Source organism: Protomyctophum parallelum (genome assembly GCF_964188405.1).
Source record: "Protomyctophum parallelum genome assembly, chromosome: 10".
NCBI classification, from domain to species: Eukaryota; Metazoa; Chordata; class Actinopteri; order Myctophiformes; family Myctophidae; genus Protomyctophum; species Protomyctophum parallelum.
Genome location: NC_139704.1, coordinates 1,235,001 through 1,260,000, shown reverse-complemented (window position 1 = coordinate 1,260,000; position 25,000 = coordinate 1,235,001). Strand labels below are relative to the sequence as shown.

General features: G+C 42.0%; 3 protein-coding genes across 4 annotated transcripts in view; 2 read left to right on the top strand and 1 right to left on the bottom strand.

Annotated features, from left to right (window-relative positions):
• Nucleotides 1-601, top strand: part of syndig1 (synapse differentiation inducing 1) — a gene marked incomplete at its 3' end in the record, with an annotated part of 22,159 nt that extends 21,558 nt beyond the window's left edge. The window contains exon 6 of the mRNA XM_083774648.1: nucleotides 443-601. Coding sequence (XP_083630774.1) covers nucleotides 443-601 — 159 coding nt within the window. The remainder of the gene's footprint in view (nucleotides 1-442) is intronic.
• Nucleotides 602-18,353: 17,752 nt separating this feature from the next.
• Nucleotides 18,354-22,409, top strand: cst7 (cystatin f). Its single transcript, XM_083774567.1, has 4 exons — nucleotides 18,354-18,478; nucleotides 19,765-19,949; nucleotides 21,096-21,212; nucleotides 21,696-22,409. Exons 1-4 carry the CDS (start codon nucleotides 18,433-18,435, stop codon nucleotides 21,774-21,776), a joined length of 429 nt encoding a protein of 142 aa, XP_083630693.1. The 5' UTR covers nucleotides 18,354-18,432; the 3' UTR covers nucleotides 21,777-22,409.
• An 830-nt stretch (nucleotides 22,410-23,239) lies between these two features.
• The window catches only part of apmap (adipocyte plasma membrane associated protein), a 16,378-nt gene continuing 14,617 nt past the window's right edge, over nucleotides 23,240-25,000 (bottom strand). The window contains exons 9-10 of one of the 2 annotated variants that reach the window (XR_014569885.1): nucleotides 24,349-25,000; nucleotides 23,240-24,291 (exon numbers count right to left, since the gene is read on the bottom strand). The exon at nucleotides 24,349-25,000 is cut by the window's right edge and continues 2,114 nt beyond it. The gene's annotated coding sequence lies outside the window, so the exon portion shown is untranslated. The other variant, XM_083775534.1, reaches the window with a different exon arrangement.

The following is a 25,000-nucleotide window of genomic DNA, read 5'->3' as shown; positions in this document are numbered from 1 at the left end:
ATACTGTTATAAAACGAAAATAAGAAGATTTTGAAAGAAAATGGCAGATCTACAAGTTCACAACGCAGAGAATATCAAATACCGGTACTCAAAAAAGCCCATGCACACGTTTCGTTTCGAGCGTTTCGAGCCAAGGCACTTCATCAGGTCAAACTCTGACGAAGAGCTGTGGCTCGAAGCAATCAGCATTAGTGAGGACTAATAAAAAAACTAAAACTAAAAAGCTCCATAAAAATATGGAGAAGGTTTATCTTTATTCCATTGTTCTGTAAAGCACTTTGAGCTGCATTTCATGTCATGAAAGGTGCTATACAAATAAAGTTTTATTATATTATTATTATTATTATTATTATTATTATTATTATTATTATTATTATTATCTTTCTTTCCTCCTTTCCTCCCTTTCTCCCCCATTCCTCCTCTTCCTCCTCTCCTCCTCCAGACCAACAAGGCCGTGTCGAAGGGGGATTTCCACCAGGCCAGCTCAGCCTCCAGGCGTGCCCTTTTCCTGGCCGTGTTGTCAATCACCATCGGGACAGGGATCTACGTGGGCTTGGCCGTGGCCCTCATCGCCTACCTCTCCAAGAACCACCCCCTATAGCACCAAGTTATTTTTTATCCCACAATTTTGTAACCCATTTTTCACCCGGTGCCAATTCTCCCTTTGTCAGCCTTCTGATTGGTCCCTAACTGACTGACTAACCTGCATGCAGCAGGCTCTTTCTGCCTTGTTCCGCCTTGTTTATGTTGAATTTGCTAAAACATCATTTTTGGAAAAAGCTAAAAACAAACATGATATGCCCAGTCACCATGCTGCATCTGTGATGTTCCTTTTTACCGACACCAAGTTTAAAATGAGAATTGAATGCACAGAATATCAATATAAAGCAACAGAAAAACCTGTTATTTCAATATAGAGGATTTTTGTCCAACCACGAAACGGCAACCAATGGATGCGAAGAGGGGCACAACCACGGCCGGGACTTGACAAAGGGTGAATTGCAATATAAACTGTAATCCTGGGCGCTACTATCTCTCTGCCGACCTGGGTAGAACCCCAAACTGAGCTCATGCATCCTTAATTCAATCCATCCATGAGGAGTGAGCGGGCTGCTTCTGATCACCTGACAAGTGTGTGGAAGGAACATATTATTTTTTGATTTTGATTTGATAGATTCATGATACAATTCACCAAAGTGCATAGTACAGTAGAATTATCAGGATTGCACAAAAAGTCAGTGAACTATATTCGTATTTCACTGATAAAACATTTGTTAACTAAAATCACTGTAATAACATTCAACAACAAAGTCAATCATAAAATCTGTGTCCAAAAGACAAATAAATAGATAAATATAACTTCATCAGCCCGACCAAAGGGAGGCAGTGTATAGAGACCAGGATTACGGCATGTTTTTTGTGAGGGTATACTTTCCTTTACCCTAGGGGACACAGGGAGAACATGCAAACTGCACACAGAAAGGCCCGTTCGCCTAACCCCTATACTGTAGGGTATGGGTGGCACTGATGACGCGATGAGGACAGAACACGCTCACAGTGTCCCTGCCGGGAATCGAACTCGGGACCTCCTATAGCTGTGAGGCGACATCACTGTCGCACTAAGTTCTCAAAATGTTTTTATCGTTCTCAAGGATCCCGCAAAGGGATTCGTACGGTATTTAGGCCGTGGATTTGAATTCTGAAAGGAATTCGTGCGAAGGACGCCCACAAGAGGAGATTTCTAAAAAAAAAAGAAGGTTACTCCCAATTCTTTCACAATTTTTCACGATTTTGCAAAACGTTACCTTAATCTGATGTTAATGTATCCAATAACGAGGTACAGGTGACAAATTGCGTAACTCCATTCAGAACACAACGCAGCTCTGACCGTGCGCGCTGGGTCTTATAGGCTAAATCGCTTATTTTGATCGGTGGAAAATGCTTTTATTTTTTTCCTACACATTTTTTTCCTACACAATGACCAAATGCGCTGCACACCTCCATGCACAGAGCTACGGAGCACTGGAAATGGATTTATTTTTTACCTCTACCACTACTGGTTAATGGATATAATAACATCAGACTATAGACCAATTATTTGTTTACAAACATTGGGACTGTTTCATGTAATCAATTCCTAACAGATCTCCAAACCTGTTGTTTTGGGGAGCGCTGGTTTCAGTCCATTCAATCTCTCTTGTGTGTTGGCTAGTGAGATGCACCCTAGGAGACATTTATACTTCAAAGCCCAACAGTACTGCACGCAGAGAACAGCTGATATACAAGCTCACATCGCAACGCGGATGCGACTGTTGTGAGCGTAGAAGTCTGCGTGCTCGACACCATCGCGGGACGAAGCATAAATTATACTTGATGGGCTGCAGGTGCGCGTGCAGCCGTGCACAAATGGGCTCTGCTGCCGTGTTCATGAGCGCACCTCCCGTTCTTATGACAGCGACTGGAGGTGTGGTTTTGAGGACAACTGCATTGAATTGCTATTATTGTTCACACACGACAGAAACCAATGGATTATATATTTCAAGGGCGAGAGATCACAATAAAAATCCTAATCATTCTTCCTTCACAATGGGATAAATACAGCATCTAAAAGTTTGATGGGGCATTTTTTACACGTGAGTGCAGAACTTTTCCATTGCATCTTATGAGAGGTGGTGTTCTTCTGCTGCCGCTATGCGCGCGCATGCTGTTGCTTATCAGTGTGACGTCGTCTGTTAAGGCGTATATACGGTAAGAAAAACGCTAGTCCGGAATTCTCCTTCGACAGAGACTATAAGAGCATAGGACACGGAGTAACTGACAGACTGACAACCTTTCTGTCATTCTTTGGACTCAACGGAAGGGTGTCTGAGATCAGTGGAGGAGAAGACCAAACGGACTGACTGGCCAGATTTCATTTGATCGTGATTTGTATGTGACAAAGTCAAACTGTTAAAGTAAATGTGTCTAAAGATAAGCCGTTCACTGCTCTGTTTCTGTCCTGACGACACAGCTTCTGCATCACAGTCGAACCCCCAACCCCTTCAATGCACATGTTCACGTTTGGTCAAAATCGTCCAAAAAGTCAAAATATGTTGTTTTTTTTTCTTGTCTCAGTGCGTCCATGCCCCACTTAAATCAGTGTTCCTCAAAAGGGTCGTAGTCCTACTTTTGGGATATCCCTAGCCCTAGGCCGGGTTACTCCCTGGTGTGGATATTCTGATGGCAGTCCCTTCCTTAACAATGTGTGCGCCAAGTTTGGTGCAGATCGGAGCAACGATGCACCTCGCAAGTCTGGATGTCTGCCCCCAAATGCACAGCGCAGCTTGTAGACCTGCTGTTTGTGAATAGCCAAACTTATAAATGGATAAACTGGTTAAAATGATTGTGATGCTGTATTAAGTGGGGACCCCTGGAAAAAAAAAAACAGGACCCCCCACTTTGAGAACAATGGTGTATGTGCAAAGTAACAGATCTTATTTCTTTGAGTGGTGCAACCACTCCTATAGCCTCGGTACCAGGCTTTCATTTTTGTTGGTGCAAAAATTAAAGCCTGGAGGAACGCATTGGCCGCTCTGGTCAACCAGTGGGGTAACCGCCTCCCTTTCCGACATACCGCCATTCCGACATTGACTTCTAATTGTCGGAATGGCGGTACTTTACATTTCTTTCAAGAGTCCCGCCATTCCGACACGGGACATAGTCCCGCCATTCCAACACGGGACATATATAGGCTATATATATATATATATATATATATATATATATATATGAACTGTCGGGGCTACCACTCCTAGAACCAACAATGTCTTTTCCTCCCCATGTCTGTCCGTATTAAGGTACCAACAGGGTTTTTCTGAACAAGTCCCAAAGCTTCCCTTCTTGTGGACAGATGCTATTCTATTCACCCTCTAATTTAAACTGACATAACTCTGTTAAAATCAACCTACCGGTATTATTTTAACAACAATCTGTTCTGCAGTGTCTTTATTTGAAGTGGGCAGATGCTACGCCATTTAACTTATTCATGAGACACGACCTATTCTCAATGAGGATGTCTTTGCACTCAGCACAGCACTTTATATTCACACACACACACACACACACACACACACACACACACACACACACACTTTAGGACAGCATTATTTTATGGTATTTTAGCATTATTTCGCAGTTTCACACCGTAAGCTAAAAAATCACACACGTGTGAACTGAGTGGTGCAATTCCCCCCCCCCCCCTCTCTCTCTCTCTCTCATTAGAGACACAGCACTACCCCTCTCTCTGTTGCTGGCGCCCCCTACTGGTATTAATAAGTCACATACTCGTGCTCACTTATACATACAGGTACACAGGTAAACAGGTACACAGACATTGCTGGTTGTAGGAGTGGTTGCACCACTCAAAAATAGCAGATGTTCAACTGGACAGTAATATGTGGTATAGGGCAGGGCAGTAGTATTCGCCACAGGGGATTGGTAAGAATTCACAAGGAGACAAGGATGGAGTGTTGCATAGGCACAGTCTTTGTTGAATGTAGCACAGCACAATTAAACAGCACAGTATGGCAAAATGGCAAGACAATAATCTGGGTCTGTTCTGTGGCTTTTGGGTCAGTGTCAGTGACGCAAACAAAAAATTTGATAGGTAGTCGACTGGTAAAAAAGACTAAATAAAATAGAAATGTTCAGCTCTGTTGCTGCTAGCCCAAACATTTAGATTCTCGTAGAGGTTTTTTTTCCGATTCTGACGAATCTCTCTACGAGAGTCTAAAAGATAACCCCGCCCCTAACGTCGAAAAGGTAACGTTTGTGCCTCAAAATCACTCTTACCTTGTACAAATGCAAAATCTAAGCTGCTTTAAATGTTGCCCCACTTGTTTGTGAGGTGTCCGCACTCAGATTAAACACGGAACATGCTTATTTTTCAATAAAAAGGGTATTTTAATCAACTCTGTCTCGGAATCTGGCGGCCATCTTGCTTTTCTCTCCATTGTAAATGCGCAAGAGAACCCTGGCCGCTAGGGGCGCGGGCAATATTCTGTTGCGCCGTTTACCGCATTTACAATGGCGGACTCAGAAACAGAGTGGATTAAAATACAATTTTTATTGAAAAATAAGCATGTTCCGTGTTTAATCTGAGTGCGAACACCTCACAAACAAGTGGGGCAACATTTAAAGCAGCTTAGATTTTGCATTTGTACAAGGTAAGAGTGATTTTGAGGCACAAACGTTACCTTTTCGACGTTAGGGGGGTTATCTTTTAGACTCTCGTAGAGAGATTCGTCAGAATCGAAAAAAAACCCTCTACGAGAATCTAAATGTTTGGGCTATGTTGCTGCCATGTTCTCTTCTCCTGTCCTTGTTCTGAACTGAATGAAAGCTCTCAAGAGCACGGCGCACCTGTGCTAATAATCACACCTGCAGTGCACTGGATGTGACTTAATTGTTTCAATTAGAGCCTTTTGTACAGCAGATATACAACTTAACGTGTCGCGCTGTGAGTAGATCAGATATTTCTCGCAACTAAGGTCACATTCATACCAGAGAGCTTTGCTGCGATTAAAACTAATCCTGCTGCGCATTGTCAGAAAGTGCGCTTCGTTTGGCAGGTGTGAAGGCTCATTTGAATCCTAATGCGCAGCAAATAACCGCATTTTACTCCGCCCAAAAACGTGGGTTTCGCTTCGCTTCGAATCACACTTGACTACGATTCGGTGCAGGTGTGAATGCAATCCGCAGTAAATAAAGGAAATTAAGCAAACATAATGTGGCGGGTGAGGAGCTGAACACAGTTGGAGACGGAGAAGGCATATTTTACGCAGCGCAAAGATGTCCCGTTACTGTGGATAGACGTGGTCGAATAAGGAGACTGAAGCCCTGATCGAAATGAGGACGTGTACATTAATCAATTGCTTAAGAAAACACATAAAAACACTGCAGTGTATTATAGCCTACATAATATTCTGTCTGTCTGTCTGTCTGTCTGTCTGTGCGTGCCGTAAACATGGAGTGCTGTCACTGTGTGGGACTGGGGAGTTATATCAGTGCGCTCATGCAGCGCTGTGCTGCATGCCCAAAAGAACAGTGTGTGGCGGCTGCGTGCGTAGAGAGAAAGAGAGGGGGGGGGGGTCCCAGACGGCACGACACATGCACGTTATGAGTGTAATTTTATCACCATAGACATAGACATACACATTGATAAAGGTCCCCCCTTGCTGCGAATGACAGTGTGAAGGCAAACCGCAGCCAATTAAATATGCAAGAATCCCAATTTCCCCGCCCATACGGATCTGAGTCTACCGAAGTATTAGGTGAGAATCTGACCTAAGTATAAATCCAGCCCTAACCCCATAAACCTAACCTCTAGGTCAGGTTTAGGTTTTAGGACTTAGAGCCCAGTCTAATCATAAAACTAACCTCTAAATGTCAGATCCTAGACATATAGGAAAGCTGAAAGGGAGACAGATAGTGTAGGAGAAACAGACATTTTCACTGCTTTAAAATGTAAAAAAATAAAACAACTGTAATGTTTCTGGACACGCTTTGTTTCCACCTGACAGCAACGATTTACAATTCTAAACTCTAGTAGTAGCCATATGGCCTGGCTTCCATACACATCGGTCAAAATATCAATATTGTGCATCTCTACTTAAAACTACATGGGACAATAATAATAATAATAACACATTTAGAACGAAAAAATGGATAGGGCAAAAGCTTTGTTGAGGATGCCATGTGGGCATGGGTGGACTTTAAATGACAGCTGGTTGTACAGACTCCAGAGGGCACTCTATGGTGCATCCTCGCCCACATGGGTTTTTTCTGTGCCAGGACGTTGCTGCCAGCCACCATGCCAATTCTGTGCCAACATTAAAATCTCCTTTAACATTGGCTTTTTTTTTGTCCATAATTTTAATTATTATGGACAAAAATAACTGAAAAGATTTAGGGTTTGGTTGGAGACTCTCGTTTACAGAGGACATGCAGATGGCTGGAGTGACAGAGATACATAGCTGTCTGTCTGTCTCTGTCTATCTGTCTGTCTATTCAAGTTCTGTGTTTCCAAACTCATGTCAGGCAGAAATCTTTTTTTTGTAAATGAACGCCCTACTCACAAAAGTGTTGCTCACATGCTCACACGTTTATCACGGGCTATGTTCACTCTTTTAAAAGTGGGGTAAGTGATTTTTTTAAATTAAAATAAATGTTATACATGTAGCTCTATATTCTGATAGTAGGCCTATAACTACTCATTGCTATAGGGTATTTGTTCAGTAACAGGAGTCTCCAATGTCTCTCCAGTGCTTAAATAAACAGAACATTTCAGGTCGGGAAATTACTGAATGGTTATTGGTTAGACAGGCAGGCTACCAATTTGATCCTATCATGATATTGGAAGTGATGACACAAATTAAATGGGTAGGCGTACTCTTTCCTTATTGGCCAATGACCCAACCGAAACATGTATTTTCTGAAAGATATGTTTTTAACCCATACATGTCACTAACCCTACCTTTGAGTGGTGCAACCACTCCTATAGACTGCAGCTATAGTGTCCCTGGGTCCCTGGCTGGGTCTGTCTGTCCGAGCACGAAAATAGCGCTTGGTTGGTTTTCACAACCAAGTGTCACTGTTGCGCAGCCCCACACCCCCACCCACCCCCACCCACTGTCTGGATGTTCCGGGGACCCCCACACGCCACACGGTAACATTTATCGACCGTTTCGGACGCAGGGCGGATCGCCGGAACCGGGCCGGCACCCTGGCTGCATTCCTGTGGAACTTCTGGGGACCCCCCGGGGACCCCCACACGGAGTTGCACCACTCACTTCACACAGGTGTGATTTTTCTTGCTTTTTGAGCGGTGCACACGGCTCCAATGACTGGAGCGGGAGAGATAACATGATGATCGACAACACTGCAACAGTATCAATGTGGAGGGACAGATAAATAGCATTCATTATGTGAAGAGCTCACAGCTGTGATGCTACATACTAGCACAAGTGGCACTCATCTCTCTCTCTCTCTCTCCCCTTTGTCTCTATTCGTAGTCTCTCTCTCGATTAGTTCTCACCCCCTCTCTCACCATCTGTTCTCTCTTTATTCAGTCTCTGCCTATATGCTGTAGTCTCTCTCTCTGTTAGTTCCTCTCGCTCTCTCTCTGAGAAGGTCATTTATAGACCAGTGGTTTTCAAAGTGCGGTTCTGGGACCCCCGGGTTATTAAAAAAATAGCTCCAGTCAGTTTCTGTCACATTATTTAGTCAATAAACTTACAGTGCCATCTTGTATTTTATTAAAAAGGTGCATTAAGTGATATTTATTTTGTTAAATAAAGTGTCTCTATATTCTGATATTATTCTGTAGAGAAATAGGTTGTGATGTCAGTGCTGATCAAGCACATCCATCATCAGCACAGAGCCTAAAGTCTCTAGGTGGAAAGCGTGTATGTCCCAAAGAAACATTACTTTTCAGGAAACGATCCAATGTAGCAGTGTTGATTTTGTCGACTAAAACTATGATGAAGTGTTCGTCGACTATACCTTTTTTCATTGCCGGAAACTAAATGGAAACTAAACAAAGACTAAGCTACGATGACTAAGACTAAGACTAAATATATTAACAATTTCGTCAACATTTAAAATCTAGACTAAAATGTTAGCGCTAGTACCAAAAAATAGCTGTTCTGCAAGCTCGGAGCGTGTTGTGAGCTCATAGATCGACCAATTTGTTTTATTTTTTGCTACACTCATGTACGATGCAGTAGCACATACATTTATGAAAAATGGAAAGCACTCAAACAGTCAAAGTTGAGATTATATTATACCACTACGTATATACATTCTTATACCACTATCTAAAATCATTGCCTGCATCTCCTCTCTGTCTCTCCTCTCCTCTCTCTCTCTCTTTCTCTCCCCCGGCATGGTCGAGGAAGATGGCCACCCACCCTAGAGTCGGGTTCTGCTCGACGTTTCTTCCAGTTAAGGGGGAGTTTTTCGTTTACACTGCCACAAAATTGCTTATGGTGGGATCTCTGTCGGGTCTCTGCTCTACATTTAAACTTGCTGTGATTTGACAATTGAACTGAATTGGATTGAAAAACATGGACATATGAGGTTTCTGTTTGACAGTAATGATTTGCACACTGAATTACGGAGAGAGGACGGATTAGAGAAGGACAGAGAGGGAAGGACAATGACAGGGAGGGAGCTGGAAGGTGCAGTTCCATCCCCAGCTCTGTCGAGGTGTCCTTGACCACATATTTCTTTCACAGAATGTGTTATGGTCATTCACCAGGAGCGATGACGACACAAAGACGTGAGCAGACAAAATTGGAACTGGTTTGGAACACAATATAATCGAAGCTGATAAATGGGTACTTTGGCTGAAGATTTGTCACCTATATCTGAAAATGTATTTTCCGTTTATTGAAGATGTGGAGAGACGTGCTGCAGAGACCAGTGAGCCAATGAAAAACGTTTTCATTGGCTACTGGCTGTGACATCATGTGGGTCACAATAATAACTATAATAACATGAGCTATTCAAGCCCACACCGTTTCTTCAGATACAGTATTTTCTAGTTACATAATTACTATTACTATGCAAGTCAAGAAATAGTACATATTACATAATACATATTACTCAGAATTTGTTGGCTGCCTTTTGAAAACATTTAGTTTAAAAGGTCAAGAGAGATTGCTACTTTACTTTATAGCCTTTTTGGCTGATTGGTGATTCTTATTATTCCAATGAATTGTATTCAGCTCTAAAAGGAGCTGGCTAAACAGATTGTGGTGTTGTATGTCTCTCTTAGTTATTTTGCGGGTGGGGGTTGGAAAAATAATATGTAGGCTAATGTAATATATACTCTTGATTCCAACTAATATAATATAACTTTTTTAAGGAGTAATATGCGATATGTAACATTACTCGTCTTGTCCAACACTGGTGATTGTTCCTGATGAGCATGGTTGGTGCATTCCATGGTTTTCCTCCGCCCAACGCAAATTATTGTTTATTATTGTGCGTTAGTCTTATGTAATGCCATTGCCGCTATTCCAAAGGCCCCTCACGTACATTATTTAACTATTTTCAGATATTGAATAAAATATCTTTTGGTGGGTTGATCTTGTTGAGCTTGTCATTTTGAAAGTCAAAAAAAGTGTGGGCACCCCTGGCCTAGAGCAAGTGCGTGTGTCTCATTAAAATGTGAGACAGAATGAATCAGCCTTTTTAAAAAGGACGTTTAATTCTGTTCAATGGAAGTCATCAGGAGTTTTAATTACTATGCAAATGCTGGCAGCGCACTGTATGGGAGACAAGGAAGGAAGCACGCACGCACGCACGCACGCACGCACACACACACACGCGCACACACGCAGACAGGCCCCAATCATTCACAATGTGCTGAAAAATCTCATCACCCTTCAGCCAAACAAGGCCACCGGCCATGACAACATCCCCACCAGATTCCTCAGAGATGCTGCTGTCTATATTGCTCCCATAGTTTATTTGCAGATGGGATTCTCATATTGCTAGTTTGCTACCATAGTAACCCACATTACAAATTGATCCATCAGTCAGTGTCACTTGACTTGAAATTGGCTCGAGTAATCCCTCTACTGTATATAAAAAAGGTAGCAAATTTGAACCTGGCAACTACCGCGCCGTTTCCAGCCTTTGTTCCATCTCAAAGGTTATTGATTGATTCAAGAACAAATCAACAGCTACCTCACCAAGCGTATAAGCTGCTGTTTGAATTCCAATCTGGTCTTCAGAACATCCTACTCCACTGACACGCGCCTACTTTATTTGAACAACTACATGAAACGTGAGGTAGATTTTTTTCTGTTTACGTGTAAAAAAATCCAAATAAAGTACTGATCATAAAAAAAGAACAGCTCAGCTCCATATGGAGATCTAAGGTACAGGCTGTGGGGGCAGTGTCAAGAGTGTACAGGGTTTGATGAGGGCCCAGGTAGGGCCGGGCCTTCATTTTGAGGCCTGTTGAGAACTCTAGTTTTCGCCGGCTTCTGGGCGCGGCTGCACTAATAACAAAAGGGAGACATCGAAGAGGAAGGATGGATGGGGAAGGATCAACATATGGAATGTCAGAACAGGTCAGCTCCATATATGGAGATCTAACGGTTTGAGGTCAGATGTAGAGTTGCTAGCCAATATTGATGACATCAGGGATCTCCTCCATCCCTGATGATGTCACGTGATGTCATGAGGCATGACCATATATGGGACTAAGTAACTAACTAACAGGAAAGTTTCATGCTATAGGTCGTTAATGGTATGGTATAAGCCCCTATCAAAAGACATTTCTCAATGTTGACAGCCGCTTAGCAGGTGGATTCATGAATGTATACATGTATATAGACAATATTTTAGCTTGTAGATCTGCTATTTTTTAAATATATTTGTATGCATTTGAAAACATTCTGCATGATGAGTAGCCTACTTTCTTCTGATACTGTATGTACATTTTGAATTTTTTTATACTAAATATACATTTGTACTTTCAAAGTACATTTACTTGTAACAGAGTATAGTTGCAGTATTGATACTTTTACCTAAGTAAAAAAATAGAGTACTTTTTCCATCACTGCGTGATACCATAAATTACCAATGTGAACCATATTGCATTTTGCAGAGAGTACACCAACCTTTCCATTTACAGTACATACAGTACATGTATATTTACATAATTATGTATACTCGCTCTCCTTTCTAAACGCGTCAGCGTGTCTGATATCTTATGTAAGGTTACTGCACATCCATGAGCCACTGTATATCTCTGTGCTCTGATTGGTGGAGATTGATCCTACATGTAGCGCCCCAGGCCCTTTTGCAGCCATAGGATGAAGAGCAGACATCACACACAAACACACACATGCACGCACGCACGCACACACGCACGCATGTACTATACTGTACTTGTGAGATCAACATTTTAGGATGGTGACTTATTTTTAAATCTAACCTCTAATGTCTAATCCTAACCTCTAATAGTAACGGCAATTGAACATTACAAGTATAGGCTAGGCTAAGGAAGGCATGACAATGAAATTAAATTGGAGAAAGGGGGGGTTATCGGTACTCTGTATCGGCGAGTACCATTGGTTCACTCTGTGTGTGTGTGTGTGTGTGTGTGTGTGTGTGTGTGTGTGCGTGGTAAGGAGTAAAAGTACAATATTTGGATCCGAAATGTAGTCCAGTATAAGTAAAATATTGGAAATTCATTAAAAAAAACTCATGAATACCTCAAAAAAGTACAGTACTTAAGTAAATAGTACTTAGTTACTTCCACCACTGTGTGCGTGTTTGTGTGTGTGTGTGTGTGTGTGTGTGTGTGTGTGTGTGTGTGTGTGTGTGTGTGTGTGTGTGTGTGCATCATCTCATCTGTATTCCACTCAGACTAAAACATATTGCTGTGTTGACCCCTGACCCCAGACACACTGTGACATATGGTGACGCTCAATGTCACATAATTATTGCTGCTATGGAGCAGAAACCTCTTATCTCTTCAGACTACACCCTATAGCCCGCAGCACATGCCCTCACCTTGACCACCTTGCAGGCTTATGCAAAAGGTTAAAATGTGTGATTTACAGTATATATAGCATGTTATGTAGACAGATGCCAGGTCATTATTGATCCGGCATATTCTACTGTTGGACCCATGATAGGTTCTTATGTATTACCGTATGTTGTTGTTCTTATTGTAAATCGACGCTCTGGATTAAGAGAGTCTGCTAAACCGTCTCCCCCCCCCCACCCCCCGTAAATGAACGCACCTACTTGTTCATACTACAGCAGCGTCACACAATTTAAGCGTAAAAATTTGCAGATCCACAAGCTCAAAATGCAGCATGAAGTGACTCATTTTGAGCTTGTATTTGAATCCTGAAAAGTAACAGCTTTGGACAGATGTTTTCACCCAAGAGAGACGATGCATGCCCGCATGCACGCACGCATACAATAGGACAGTTGAGAGACAGACAGTGTAGGAGAGACAGACAGTACAGCTGAGAGGGAGACAGCATTTTCACTTCTTTCTGTCTGAATTTCATTCTCTATTCCCATATCAGTTTATCTTTGCATTATTGGCGTGACAAAAGATTCATTTGTATTACCAAATGGAACTCTCACTCCCTCTCTTTCTCTAGCTGTAACCTAGCAACAGGCTCCAAAGACTTTTTAAAAAGAAAAACAATTCTCAAGTCTCTTATAGTGTCGACTGTGCGCACGCACACACGCACACACGCACACACACTTTAGTTTTTTTTAAGGATAAGTCCTTTCATAGTAATCACCTGAAGGTCATGCAGAATCAACCAGCTGCCATAAGTATAGAGCATCGCAGTCACGCCCCCTTTCAGAACGAGTGGCCCAGCAGGAAGTCAATTCCCCATTCATTTTCCTCAATTAATAATAATTAGAAAGAAGAAAAAAAAAAAGGCAGGATACTTTTTGTTTAGGTTTTCTTCTCATTATTTGATCGGCCCAAAACATTGTGTTTATTGTCATGATTTGTCATGAGTCGAGTTGGCTTTGTCCGCGGTGTAAACGTCTTTATATAAATACTTTTTCTAGGTCTATGAGGAAAATGAATGGGGAATTCACTTCTGGGTCTCTCGTCGTCATGAAAGGGGGCGGGACTGCGACGTTCTATATCGTCTCTGTCGGGTGGAAACCTCATACAGGCCAAAACGGTTTAATACTTTTCAGCGTTCAAATTCAATCAGGAAGTAGCTCAAAGTGCGTCACTTTGTGCCGCACTTCAAGCTCACAGATCTGCTACTTTTGATAGATATATAGTATTAGTAAGTTGACAGGAAACGGGGAGAGAGAGATGGGAGGCAAGACATGCAGCAAAGGGATCGAGACGAACCTGCGACACGCTGTATTACCAGCCTAGGGGCTCCATTTTCGTCACCGCTAAACCCCTTATCCCTAAACTTATTTGCATTTGACTATTTTGAAAAAAAAAAAAATATAGTTCAACTAGCCAATCTACATTGACATGTTGTGAGCTTGTGGACTGGCCATTTTAACTATTCAAAAATGTTTTGCAAAATAGTAAAAAAAAAAAGGCAAAGAAGTTTAGGGATAAGGGGTTTAGCGGTGACGAAAATGGAGCCCTAGGTGCCCGGACCGCTAGGCCAGCCTGCCTGGGCCTGATCTGATACTTTTGATGCTTTTGTGGTCCTATGGCCAACACATCATAGGACCTCAAAAGTGAAGTCTGAACTCTGAACAGGAAGCTCTGTACCTGGGTCAGAGTGCCTGTCCACAGACTGTCCTGATTGATTGATTTGATTGATTGATTGAATACTTTATTAGACATGAATTAAACAGTACAGAGTACAGTCAAACACTTTTGTCACCTCTAAACCCCTTATCCCTAAACTTCTTTGCGGTGACGAAAATGGAGCCCTTGGTCTAAAAGGATAGCACCAAAAAAGGTCCTTGTTCCTATGTATTCAATTCATAAACAGGATGAAAAATAACAAAATTCAATATCATCAAAATATTTCATCCATCTCCAACCGCTTATCCGGAGCCGAGTCACAGGGGCAACAGCTCCAGCAGTCCTCCCATTCCAAAGCAACATTAGTAACTTTATCCTGGGGATCCTGAGGTGTTCCAAGGCCAGTTTGGAGATATAATTCCCCCCCATCTGATCCTTGATCTGCCCGGGGGTCTCCTTCCAGTTGGACGTGCAACGAGGACCCAGTGGCAGATGTAATAATCTGGGTGCTTTATATAAATATCTTTTGAAAGGTCTATGAGGAAAATGAATGGGGAATTCACTTCTGGGTTTCTCGTCGTCATGAAAGGGGGCGGGACTGCGACGCTCTATATGGTCTCTGTCGGGTGGAAATACAGTATGTCCAAAACTGTTACTTTTCAGTAACTTTGTAGCAGGGGGGTACTAAATTGTGCGCGCAATTGCACATTTGTTTTTAAATGGCGTAATGAGCTGCAGACAGTAGGCTACTACAAAGACAGTGTGTTAGAACACTAAACACGGCTGATTTTCACCCAATTATATTTTTGTAATTTTCATAATGTTGCTAATGTCTGAGGTGGGTCTTTTAGTAGGCTACCTACTGTTTAGTGATAGAAAATCCCATACACCCACAATGGAATTTCTTCTTTTTTCACTGGACCAGCATTCTCACATGTCCCATTTTCACCAATTTTGCCTCCATGACATGTAGGTGATCACTAGTGATGGTTTGACAAAAGTTAAGGTTAGACGTTAGAGCTAGGGTTATTTTAGATTTTTTGATTAATTTAAGAAGGGCACATTGACATAGCCTATCCTACAACAGCAGAACGCCAATACTTTCAACAACTTTGAAGAACTTCAGCAGGTTGGTAGACAAACCGTTCCAAATAATTTGCCATGCAGGAAATCTGTGATTTTCCCGAAAATCCTTGTCTACAAGCTCAGTCAGCATAGTCATCATATTTTAATGTCTTCATGACAAATTATATAGGCCTATTATAGCCATCAACATATGATTTACAAATAGATATAGTCATAGATATGTGTCTATGAGGTCGACAGATACCTATAGACAGCGCTGAGTAGGCCACAAACATTTGTGCAAAAAGAGTCAAATTAATGCCATATTATTAAGTTAAGACAACTAAATTACATTTGATTTATGATGACAGACAGTTTGATTGGATAACGCATCTGTGTGCAGCAGTGTGCTGCAGTGCAGAATGTAGGCTAGACTAGACAGTGCAAAAAAAGCAATTTTGTATAGGAAAGAAAACTTTTAGCCAGCATTAGCAGTATAGGCTACTCACCAATGCTGCAAAGGAGCATGAAGAATGCACTTTTGTTGGTTACAGAATACAGAGCATGGAAAACATTACGTTTTGCCCTAATTAAGTCTTGTGTTTATTTATATTGATAGTGCCATGGTGTTGTTGTTTAATTGTTTTGTTTTATGCTCGGGGAGAACATAATGAGCTGAACGCACAATGAAATGCACAACAATTATACCTGCAGCCGTGAGCACAGAGCACCATCTACTGGCCAACACAACCATCACAGTTCAGTTGACTATTTAATGCATTATAACAAAATAAATGATAATCAATTTACAAATACAAATATTATATAAAAAGGTATTATATATAAAAGGTATATTCAGTGATTTCACTTAATTCAAATATCACTTATTTTTTTGTTTTGTTGTGATAATCCCCCCTACTATAGAGTGTGCTGACCATATAAGGAGTTCCTCCCTGTCCCCAGTTAACCCCTGGGGGTTAGCTAAAATAGCATTGCATCAAGACATGTACAATAGTGAGCTTGTAGATCAGTTATTGTGTATTAAACTGTCAAAGTATAAAAGTCTAGAGCTTATTCATTCATTGATTAGGCCTATTCGATTAATCCATACGAAAGTCGTTAAGGACATAATCAACATTTGCGGCCCTAGACCAGTGGTTCTAAAAGTGTGGTCCAGGGACCCTCAAGGTTCCAGGAGTTGAGGGGGTTCCAAATGGACCCTGGCTCTAGGTCTGTAAATCTGAGATCCAGCTCTAGCTTAATTTAGAGTGACAACTATCAAACAAAATGTGTATATTGGCATTACACTGGCTCCCTGTGTGTCAAGTAATTGATTAGAAAATACGTTGCATGGACTATAAAGCTTTGAATGATTTAGGTCAAAAATACTGAAATTTCTGATCTTGTACGATATCATTCATGAACCATCGAGAAGGCCTGCTTTCTGTCCCTAAAACCAAAAATAAACACGGGTAGCAGCATTTAGTTTTTTATGCTCCACATATGTATCTGGAACAAACTCCCAGAAAACTGCAGGTCTGTTCACTGCCACCCTTATAAAACACATTGAATTGTGCTATACCAGTGCTTCTGGCACATATAGGCCTACCTTATGCAACATAATGTTATCCAACGACAACAAAATATTAAAAGTTTTGGGTCTGAGAGGCTAAATCAAATCAGCTGTGGCTCAAATGCCAAATGAATAATGGACCTTGATAGGGTACAAAAAAGGTTGAAAACCAGTAGCCTACTGTGCTCTACGAATAAAAATAACTGCCTTGCCTTGCCGAGGTGTTTTTTTACATCAACTGTATAAATGTAGCAGGTTTGTGGTGGTGGTACAAAAGATACCAGAGCTCCATAAAATAGTGTGTGTGGTTGTCGACTCAAACAGTCAAACAGGAAGTGGAAACAAAGACCACCTCCCCCACACAAGACACCCACCTAGGCGCTCTCAGTCTGCCTCTCTCTCTCTCACACGCACGCACGCACGTGTGAGCACAGTCGCACACGTGCGCGCGCACACGCACACACACACACACACACACACACACACACACACACACACACACACACACACACACACACACACACACACACACACACACACACACACACACAACACGCACAAACACACACACTGATGCTATCTCATCATAGCAGCTGATGAGTCATCACTGATAATATGGTCTAATCAATAGAAGTACAACTCTGGTAAGAAGTTAGATAATTGATGACTGTGTTGATTATAGCATGCACTAGGCTACTTGCTCTACTTTCAATCACTGATTTTACGGGGGCCAGTTTCGAATTGCAGCCGTCCGTATAGGTGCCCTTTGAGAGCAGTTTTGAAGGAGTCAAAGGGATTTGCATGTCTCAATGACTGTTGGTAGGGCTTTCCACATTTTGGTGGCATAGGAGCGGAATTAATTTAGACCCTTGTTTGTACCGAATCTGGGTTGCACATGGTTTGTTGAACTCCCTCTGGTGTTGTGGGTGTGGACTTCGTTGACATTAAAGAAGTATTTAGACAGGTATAGGTACATGGGTATCTTGGTGTAGCGAATCTTGTGTGGACCAGAACCATTGCAAGATGCTGTACTCTGTCGTCAACCCTAAGCCATTCCAGCCTGTCAAAGTGTGCAGGGGTGAGGTGGGTTCAGGAAGTGAGGCCAAGTAGTAGCCTGACCAGTTTGTTTTGGGAAGTCTGGAGCCTTGCTTTAAGGCCTATACCAGGCTGAAATAGTATTATAGTAGTATACCTGCACTTATTATAATTAATTATTGTAGCTACAACAATGATGGGTATCACTGGTGGCTATCATGGTCATGTGATCAACTCTCTTTGAGTTACAAAAGTAACTCAAAGAGAGTTGGGGGGGGGGGGGCAGGATGCTGTGAGCTGTGGTCAAAGTGTTGCGTTGATACAGGAAGCCAGTGTGTGCTATTGAGACATGCACGCACACACGCACGCACACAAGGGGAGAGCGAGAAACTGACAGAGAAAGAAGGAAATAAAGAACATAAGAAATATAACAAGAGACAGACAGACAGAGATTCATACAGGCAGGCAGGCAGACAGACAGACGTCACAGACCATCATGACGGGACATGTGCTGCCATTCACCCCTCTGCTAGTCTTCCTGGGTAAGAGAGTTACCATGGAAATACATCTATTGTATTGTCGTTTTTAGACAATGATCTGTTGGATTATTGTTGCCATGGAAACAGAAGAAGCATGTTCTTGTTCCATGTTTGTACCATTGCTAGTGAAATATCTGTTCTATTATTGTTAGACTGTATCCTATTGTGGGGCAATATGGGCTTGAAGGAGGATTTCGTATGCTGTAGCTGTTGGGCAGAAACCTCTTATCTCCATATATCTCCAACTTTTCATGGTTGTGTAATTTAATTTGTACGTTAATGTCCTATTTTGTCCTACTCAGAAAAGTTGCCACAGCAAAGTTGCAAAAAATAGCAGATCTATAATGTCACAATGGGACCCGGTTTGAGCTAGTAGATCTGCTGTTTTTTAATCTGAATCCAGAAAAGTAACAGTTTTGGACAGTTTGGAGTGCAGGGAAGATGGAATCGTTATATTTTACATCACCATCTTACATTGGGATAACTTTTCTTGCTGTGAATTTGAAATATTAGGCTATATTGTCGTCGTCAGGCAGAAACCTTGTATATTATTCATGATTCATCTCTTTGTTTTATTTTCATAAATTAATGCCCTATTTTATGCTTCGTCGTATGACTCTCAACACATCACGATGCGACAAGTTGAGAGATGTCCAAAATAGGCACGCCAGGTTGAAAGGTTAAAGTTCCATTATCTTATTGTCTTTAGTGACTTAATAACTATTACTTTATCCAGTCCGTATGGTATAGAGTATGTTATTCCCAACGTAACACTTGAGGTGGTTGTATTTTATCTCCCCCCTGCTATTCTACTGAAACTTTAGATCCAGATCCAGATCCAGATCTACAAGCTCGTAGCGCGCCACTGTGGCGCGCTATGAGCTTGTAGATCTGGTATTTTTCAATAGCTATATTATAACATAATGTTTAAAACACCAAAAGGGGTTCCCGCTCAAAATGGATTAAAGCCTATTTTATTACGATTTTTTGTAGAGACCTTTTCACACCACAACATATAGAGGAGCGGCAGTGGCTTGTGTTATCCTTTTAGCAATATTATATAACTAACTATACAATCAATCTACTAAACTATTATCATCATTTTATCTTTTGCACTCACTTATAGGACGTAGTATTTTCATAATGTGTTATATGATTGGATTCAATGCCGTAATGAGGCTGTAAGGTTTTCAAGGTTTGCAAATGTTTAGTGTTTTGTCCTTTGTCCTGTCAATCAATCAATCAATCAATCAATCAATCAATCAATCAATCAATCAATCAATCACCAGGGTGTTTGTCGGCGTTGGGGGAGGTCCAACAGAAGGGTCAAGCAGTGCCCGGGTTTCCTTACAACATCAGTACGAATGACACGGGTCTGCACAACGCCATCCTGACTGGCACCTACTCCTTCAACAACCAATCCAACGACATCTTCCTCTTCAAACCCTCTGCCATTGGTGGAGCCCAGAGACAGGTGGGTGAGAGGGAGGTCACAGACAGTGGTCCCATCATGCCTCTGCATTTAATGTCCCCTTTAGCAGTGGTGGAAAGTAACTAAGTACTTTTTTTTTTTTTTTTTTTTTAAGATTTTCTTTTGCGGCTTATACGCCTTTTTTATTGGTTTTTTGAAGGGACAGACAGTAGGCTGACAGGAAACGGGAGAGAGATGGGGGGGGAAGACATGCAGTAAAGGCCGTGTCGGGCTCGGGAGTCGAACCCGCGGCACACTGAGACTGGATTACCAGTCGGGTGCCCAGACGGTTACGCCACCGCCTGGGCCAAGTACATTTTCTTAAGTTAAGTACTGTACTTAAGTACAATTTCCTTTACTTTAGTTACTTTGTACATTTGGATTATTATTATTACAAAACATACAGTAACCACTTCAGCCCTTATCTGTCTTGGCGTGGCTTGTTGCTTGCCGGTCTGCCGACTTGGAGATAGAGGTTCGATTCCAGATTGGTGCGCTAAACGTTGCATTATAGTTACGGCCGGGTCTTTTGCAGGGTCGTTACAATATGGAAATAGACACCTGTGTGACTGTGAACTGAGCGGTGCAATTATACATTTATTTTTATAGTTACTATACTCTACTGTGCTCTGTACTGTATTGTAGTGTACTGTGCGGGGGTCCCCGGAACATCCAGACCCCCAGGAAGGTGCCCGGGGTGCCACCCCGCGTCCGAAACGGGCGAGAAATGACAGAGTTACCATGTGGGGGTCCCCGGGGGGGTCCTCCCAGAACATCCAGACCCCCACCGAAACGGTCGAGAAATGACAGTTACCACTTGGGGGTCTTCGGGGGGTCCGTATGGGGGTCCCCGGAACATCCAATGGCCCAGGGCTCATACTATAGTGTACTCTGTGCTGTACTGGCCACTTTAGGTGTCGCAGCTTTCCGTGCTCAGACAAACAGACACACAGACATGCATATGGATGGACATAGCTCCGTAATGGAGGCAGTAGGCAGTGGCACCGCTCAAAAATGACACAGTACGGACAAGGATCGTCTAAAATATCTCCCCCTCTGTTGCTTTTACAAATCGAAGCATTGATACAACAGAAATAAAAGTGAAATGTTTTTCAGTTTATTAGAACTAGCTCATGCTCTGTGTTGCAGATCATTAAAGGGATCCGCTACCTGGTGGACTTGGAGATCTCCAGAACCGTCTGCAGGAAAAGACAGGAGAACCAGGATCTGGCCAACTGCCACTTTCAACCAGGACGCTTCCACCAGGTAACCAACTCAGCCTGGCATGGTGTGTGTGTGTGTGTGTGTGTGTGTGTGTGTGTGCGCGCGCACGTGAAGTGGTGGAAAGTAACTAAGTACATGTATGTAAGTAAAACTTTTAGGTATTTGTACTGTACTTGAGTATTTCCAATTTCCAATACTTTTTACTTCTACTTTGATGCCATTTACTTTTGTACTTTACGCAAGTACATTTTGAATTCCTACATTACAGCCTGCACCTTTGACCCTACTCAGGGAGGGATTAACAGCGTGCGTGCGCGCAGCATTTTTGTGTTTTTATCCTCCTTTTGACCTAAATTTAACAAAATCAATGGCCAATGAAGGGCCCCAGGGCCAGGAGCCCTTTTCAGGGTGTCAAACTACCGCACGGTCCAATTCCCCCGAAGGGCCCCTGGGCCACGGCCCCACTGGCCCAATCGCTAATTTGTCCCTGACCCTACTAGCCTAACCGGTTTTGTTTCCCTGCAGACTTTGCAGTGTCACTTCGAGGTGTGGTCCCTCCCCTGGCAGCACGTCATGAAGACCACCTTCTTCATCTGTCTCCCCTGATGGATGATCTTAAAGATTTATGGTTGGCTTTAACGCCTGGTCCTTCATCATTAAAAATGAGCTATCAAGATATATTAATATTCCCATTAAAATGGTTAAATTTAACCATCACTGCCTTCAAACCTGCCGTTCTCAATGCTCATCATACTAGGGTTAGGGCTGACGACAGAGTACACAGCATCTTGCAATGGGTCTTGTCCACAAGATTCGCTACACCACCAAGACACCCCTGTACCTGTCTAAATATCGTATTGTTCCGAATAGTCTAGTCCCTCATTATAATATGACCAGTTTTTTGGGGATATTCACATTATATATGTATATAAACATAAGGGTACTTCCTTAATGTCAACAAAGTTCACACCCACAACACCAGAGGGAGTTCGTCAAACCATGTGCAACCCACATTCGGCACAAACAAGGGACTGAATTCATTTCGCTCCTATTCCACCAAAATGTGGAACGCCCTACCAACAGTCGTTAAGACATGTGAATCCCTTGACTCCTTCAAAACCACTCTCAAAGGGCACCTATACAGACGGCTACGATTCAAAACTGGCCCCCTAAAATCTGAATGTACTGTATGTTTCTTTTCCCTTTTTACCTCCTTACATGATTTCCTGTTTTTTATATAGATTAATTGAACAGTTTACCTGTTGTAAACAAGTGTAATACTTTATCAGTGTGTCGTCCACAGTAACAGTCTTTCTATCGAGTTGTGCTTTCATGTGAAATGTACCCATTCTGCAAACCTGGTCTAAACATGTTGTTCTCAATGTCTTAAAACCTGGTCTAAATATGCTGTTCTCAATGCATTTTCTGACATGATTTACATCAGGGGTCTTCAACAGGGGGTCCGGGACCCCCAAGGGTCAATAACAGTTTTATTTATTTATTTTTTACATTAATCATTGATTATATAGCAGCGCTTTTCTGAGGAGAACATTAGCCGAAGTACAAGCGAGGCGTTGTGAGCTTGTATCGAGACAAGCTAGGCGTTGTGAGCTTGTCTCACAACGCCTCACTACACTACACCAAAGAGATTTGGTGTAGTGGGAAAAAGAGCAGACCAAGTACAGAGTCAAGTTTACTAAGTACTGAGGGTTCAATGTGGTTTAAAGTCTGAAAATATGACTATCTTCATCCTCCCAAAGACGGGGGATTTGCAGGGATGGACCACTAAGCAGGGGAACTGGGAGAAAATATACATTTATTTTACTTTTTGGGACGGGCTCGGGGTGTTCAGTAGCATAGTCACCTTATTATTTATCTCTGTACCTATTACATGCAAACACAAGAACTCAGATCTTATGTTGTACTTAGGGTTTTTGAGCACCACCGACATAGCAACATAGGTTTTTCAGAAAACTGTTAGGATTTCGATTGGCCTGTAGAATTGGTCTCATGGTCTCGACGGGTTATGGAAGATGTATTGTTAAATGAAAGACTTAAACGGCTTGTTTTAAACTTAAAACTATTTTAATTCAAAGGAAGCTCAGTGGAGCAGCAAGACTGAGCTCCTGACATCAGAGTTTATACACACAGAAAAACACATGAGAAGCACTGTGACAGAATTCATACACATGATGTCTCAGGAACAGTTCATCCCCCAAATCCTCACCCCACCATGGATTGTTTTTTGTTTTCGTCACATTCCTAAGCCATAATTTGAAGACCAGCTCCTTATGGAGACAAATTTTTTGACACACTTTTTACGATGGTTTATATCACATCTGCATCTTCCAACCTGAATAGAACTATAGTGACATGCCCACTTTGAATAGAACTATAGTGACATGCCCACTTTCATTCCCACTTCAGGGCAGGAAGAATTATTTTCTGGTTCCAAATCCCAACCAACTTTTAGGGATCTCAACCAATTAATTTGGTTCAAAATTAGGTGGGGAAAAAAACTATGCAATCGGTTCAACCCCAGTGGAAAAGGGGCCCTGTGTCTCCATAGGGACACAAAGGGAGTCATCAAATTATTGGCTTAGTGGTTCTCAACTAGTGGTCCAGGGACCTGCAGTGGTCTTTGAGGGGGTTTTAGGTGGTCCCCAGCTAAATGATGGAGGTAACCAAATGGACCCTTATAGATCTTCACCTCTTGAGAGCGTATCAAATGGTGGTCCGTGGCTAGAATGCTGAATAAATAATGGGCCCTGGTATCAAACTGGTTGAAACCCACTGGCTTATAGAAATGTGGCAAGAACAAAAAATAAATAAAAATATGCATGAATTCAAGTCTCCATGGTGGGGAATAATCCATTTTTTTGGGGTATCCTTTAAGAACAAATGAGGGAAGCTAAAATATATTATGCACATTAAAATGGTCCTGGTTTTCAAAGTCAGAAATCTCCTGCCTTTTGGGAATGTACAAATCGTCTGTCGGGTGGAAACCTCATTGTGTCCAAACCAAAACTGTTCATTTTCAGGATTCAAAATTAAAAAAATAGCAAAAGTAGCAGATCTACAAGCTCAAAATATGCAGCGGGAAGAGCTTGCAGATCTGCTACTTTTGATGCTTTTGTGTGACGCTGTAGTATGGTCAAGTGGAGCATTAAATTACAACAAAACACAAAAAGTGAATAAGAGGTTTCTGCCCGACAACGACATGTTTGATTCAATAGCTCTGAGGAAGTACAGACAGTGTGTGTGGACACAGTTCAGTGCAAAACAATAGTCAAAAGTGCAAATTAATGATCATAATCGTAACTAAACAAGACAAAAACATTTACATTTGGCACAACATTGAATCAACAACTCAAAGAAATTAATAATATCAGAAATGGAAAACCAAGATGTTGTCTGGGACACCCCCCGCCCCAAGAAGTTCAGGTGTTGTAGGCCAGTGGACCAGCGGTTACATTTCTTTTGTTTTGATTTGTTAAAATAAGTGTTAACTAGACTTTCTGATAGTACTCATTTCTATAGTGTTTGTTCAATAACAGGGATCTCCCCGTCTCTCCAGCTCCTTAGTAAATAGAAAATAAATGTTGTTATCCAATCAAAGGAGTGAAATCAAAGAATGCAGGATAAAACCAAGGGAAATGGGAAATGATGAAACATCTTTGTGAGGGCTCTGAATATATAGAACATTAACTTAAAACAACACACTTTTAGCTATAGCCAGTGGCAGTACCTGGAAGTGAAGGACGGCACGCATGCAACATAGCAAGCAGCAAGCATGCAGGGATGGCAGTCGCTCTCAAATAGAACTGAGG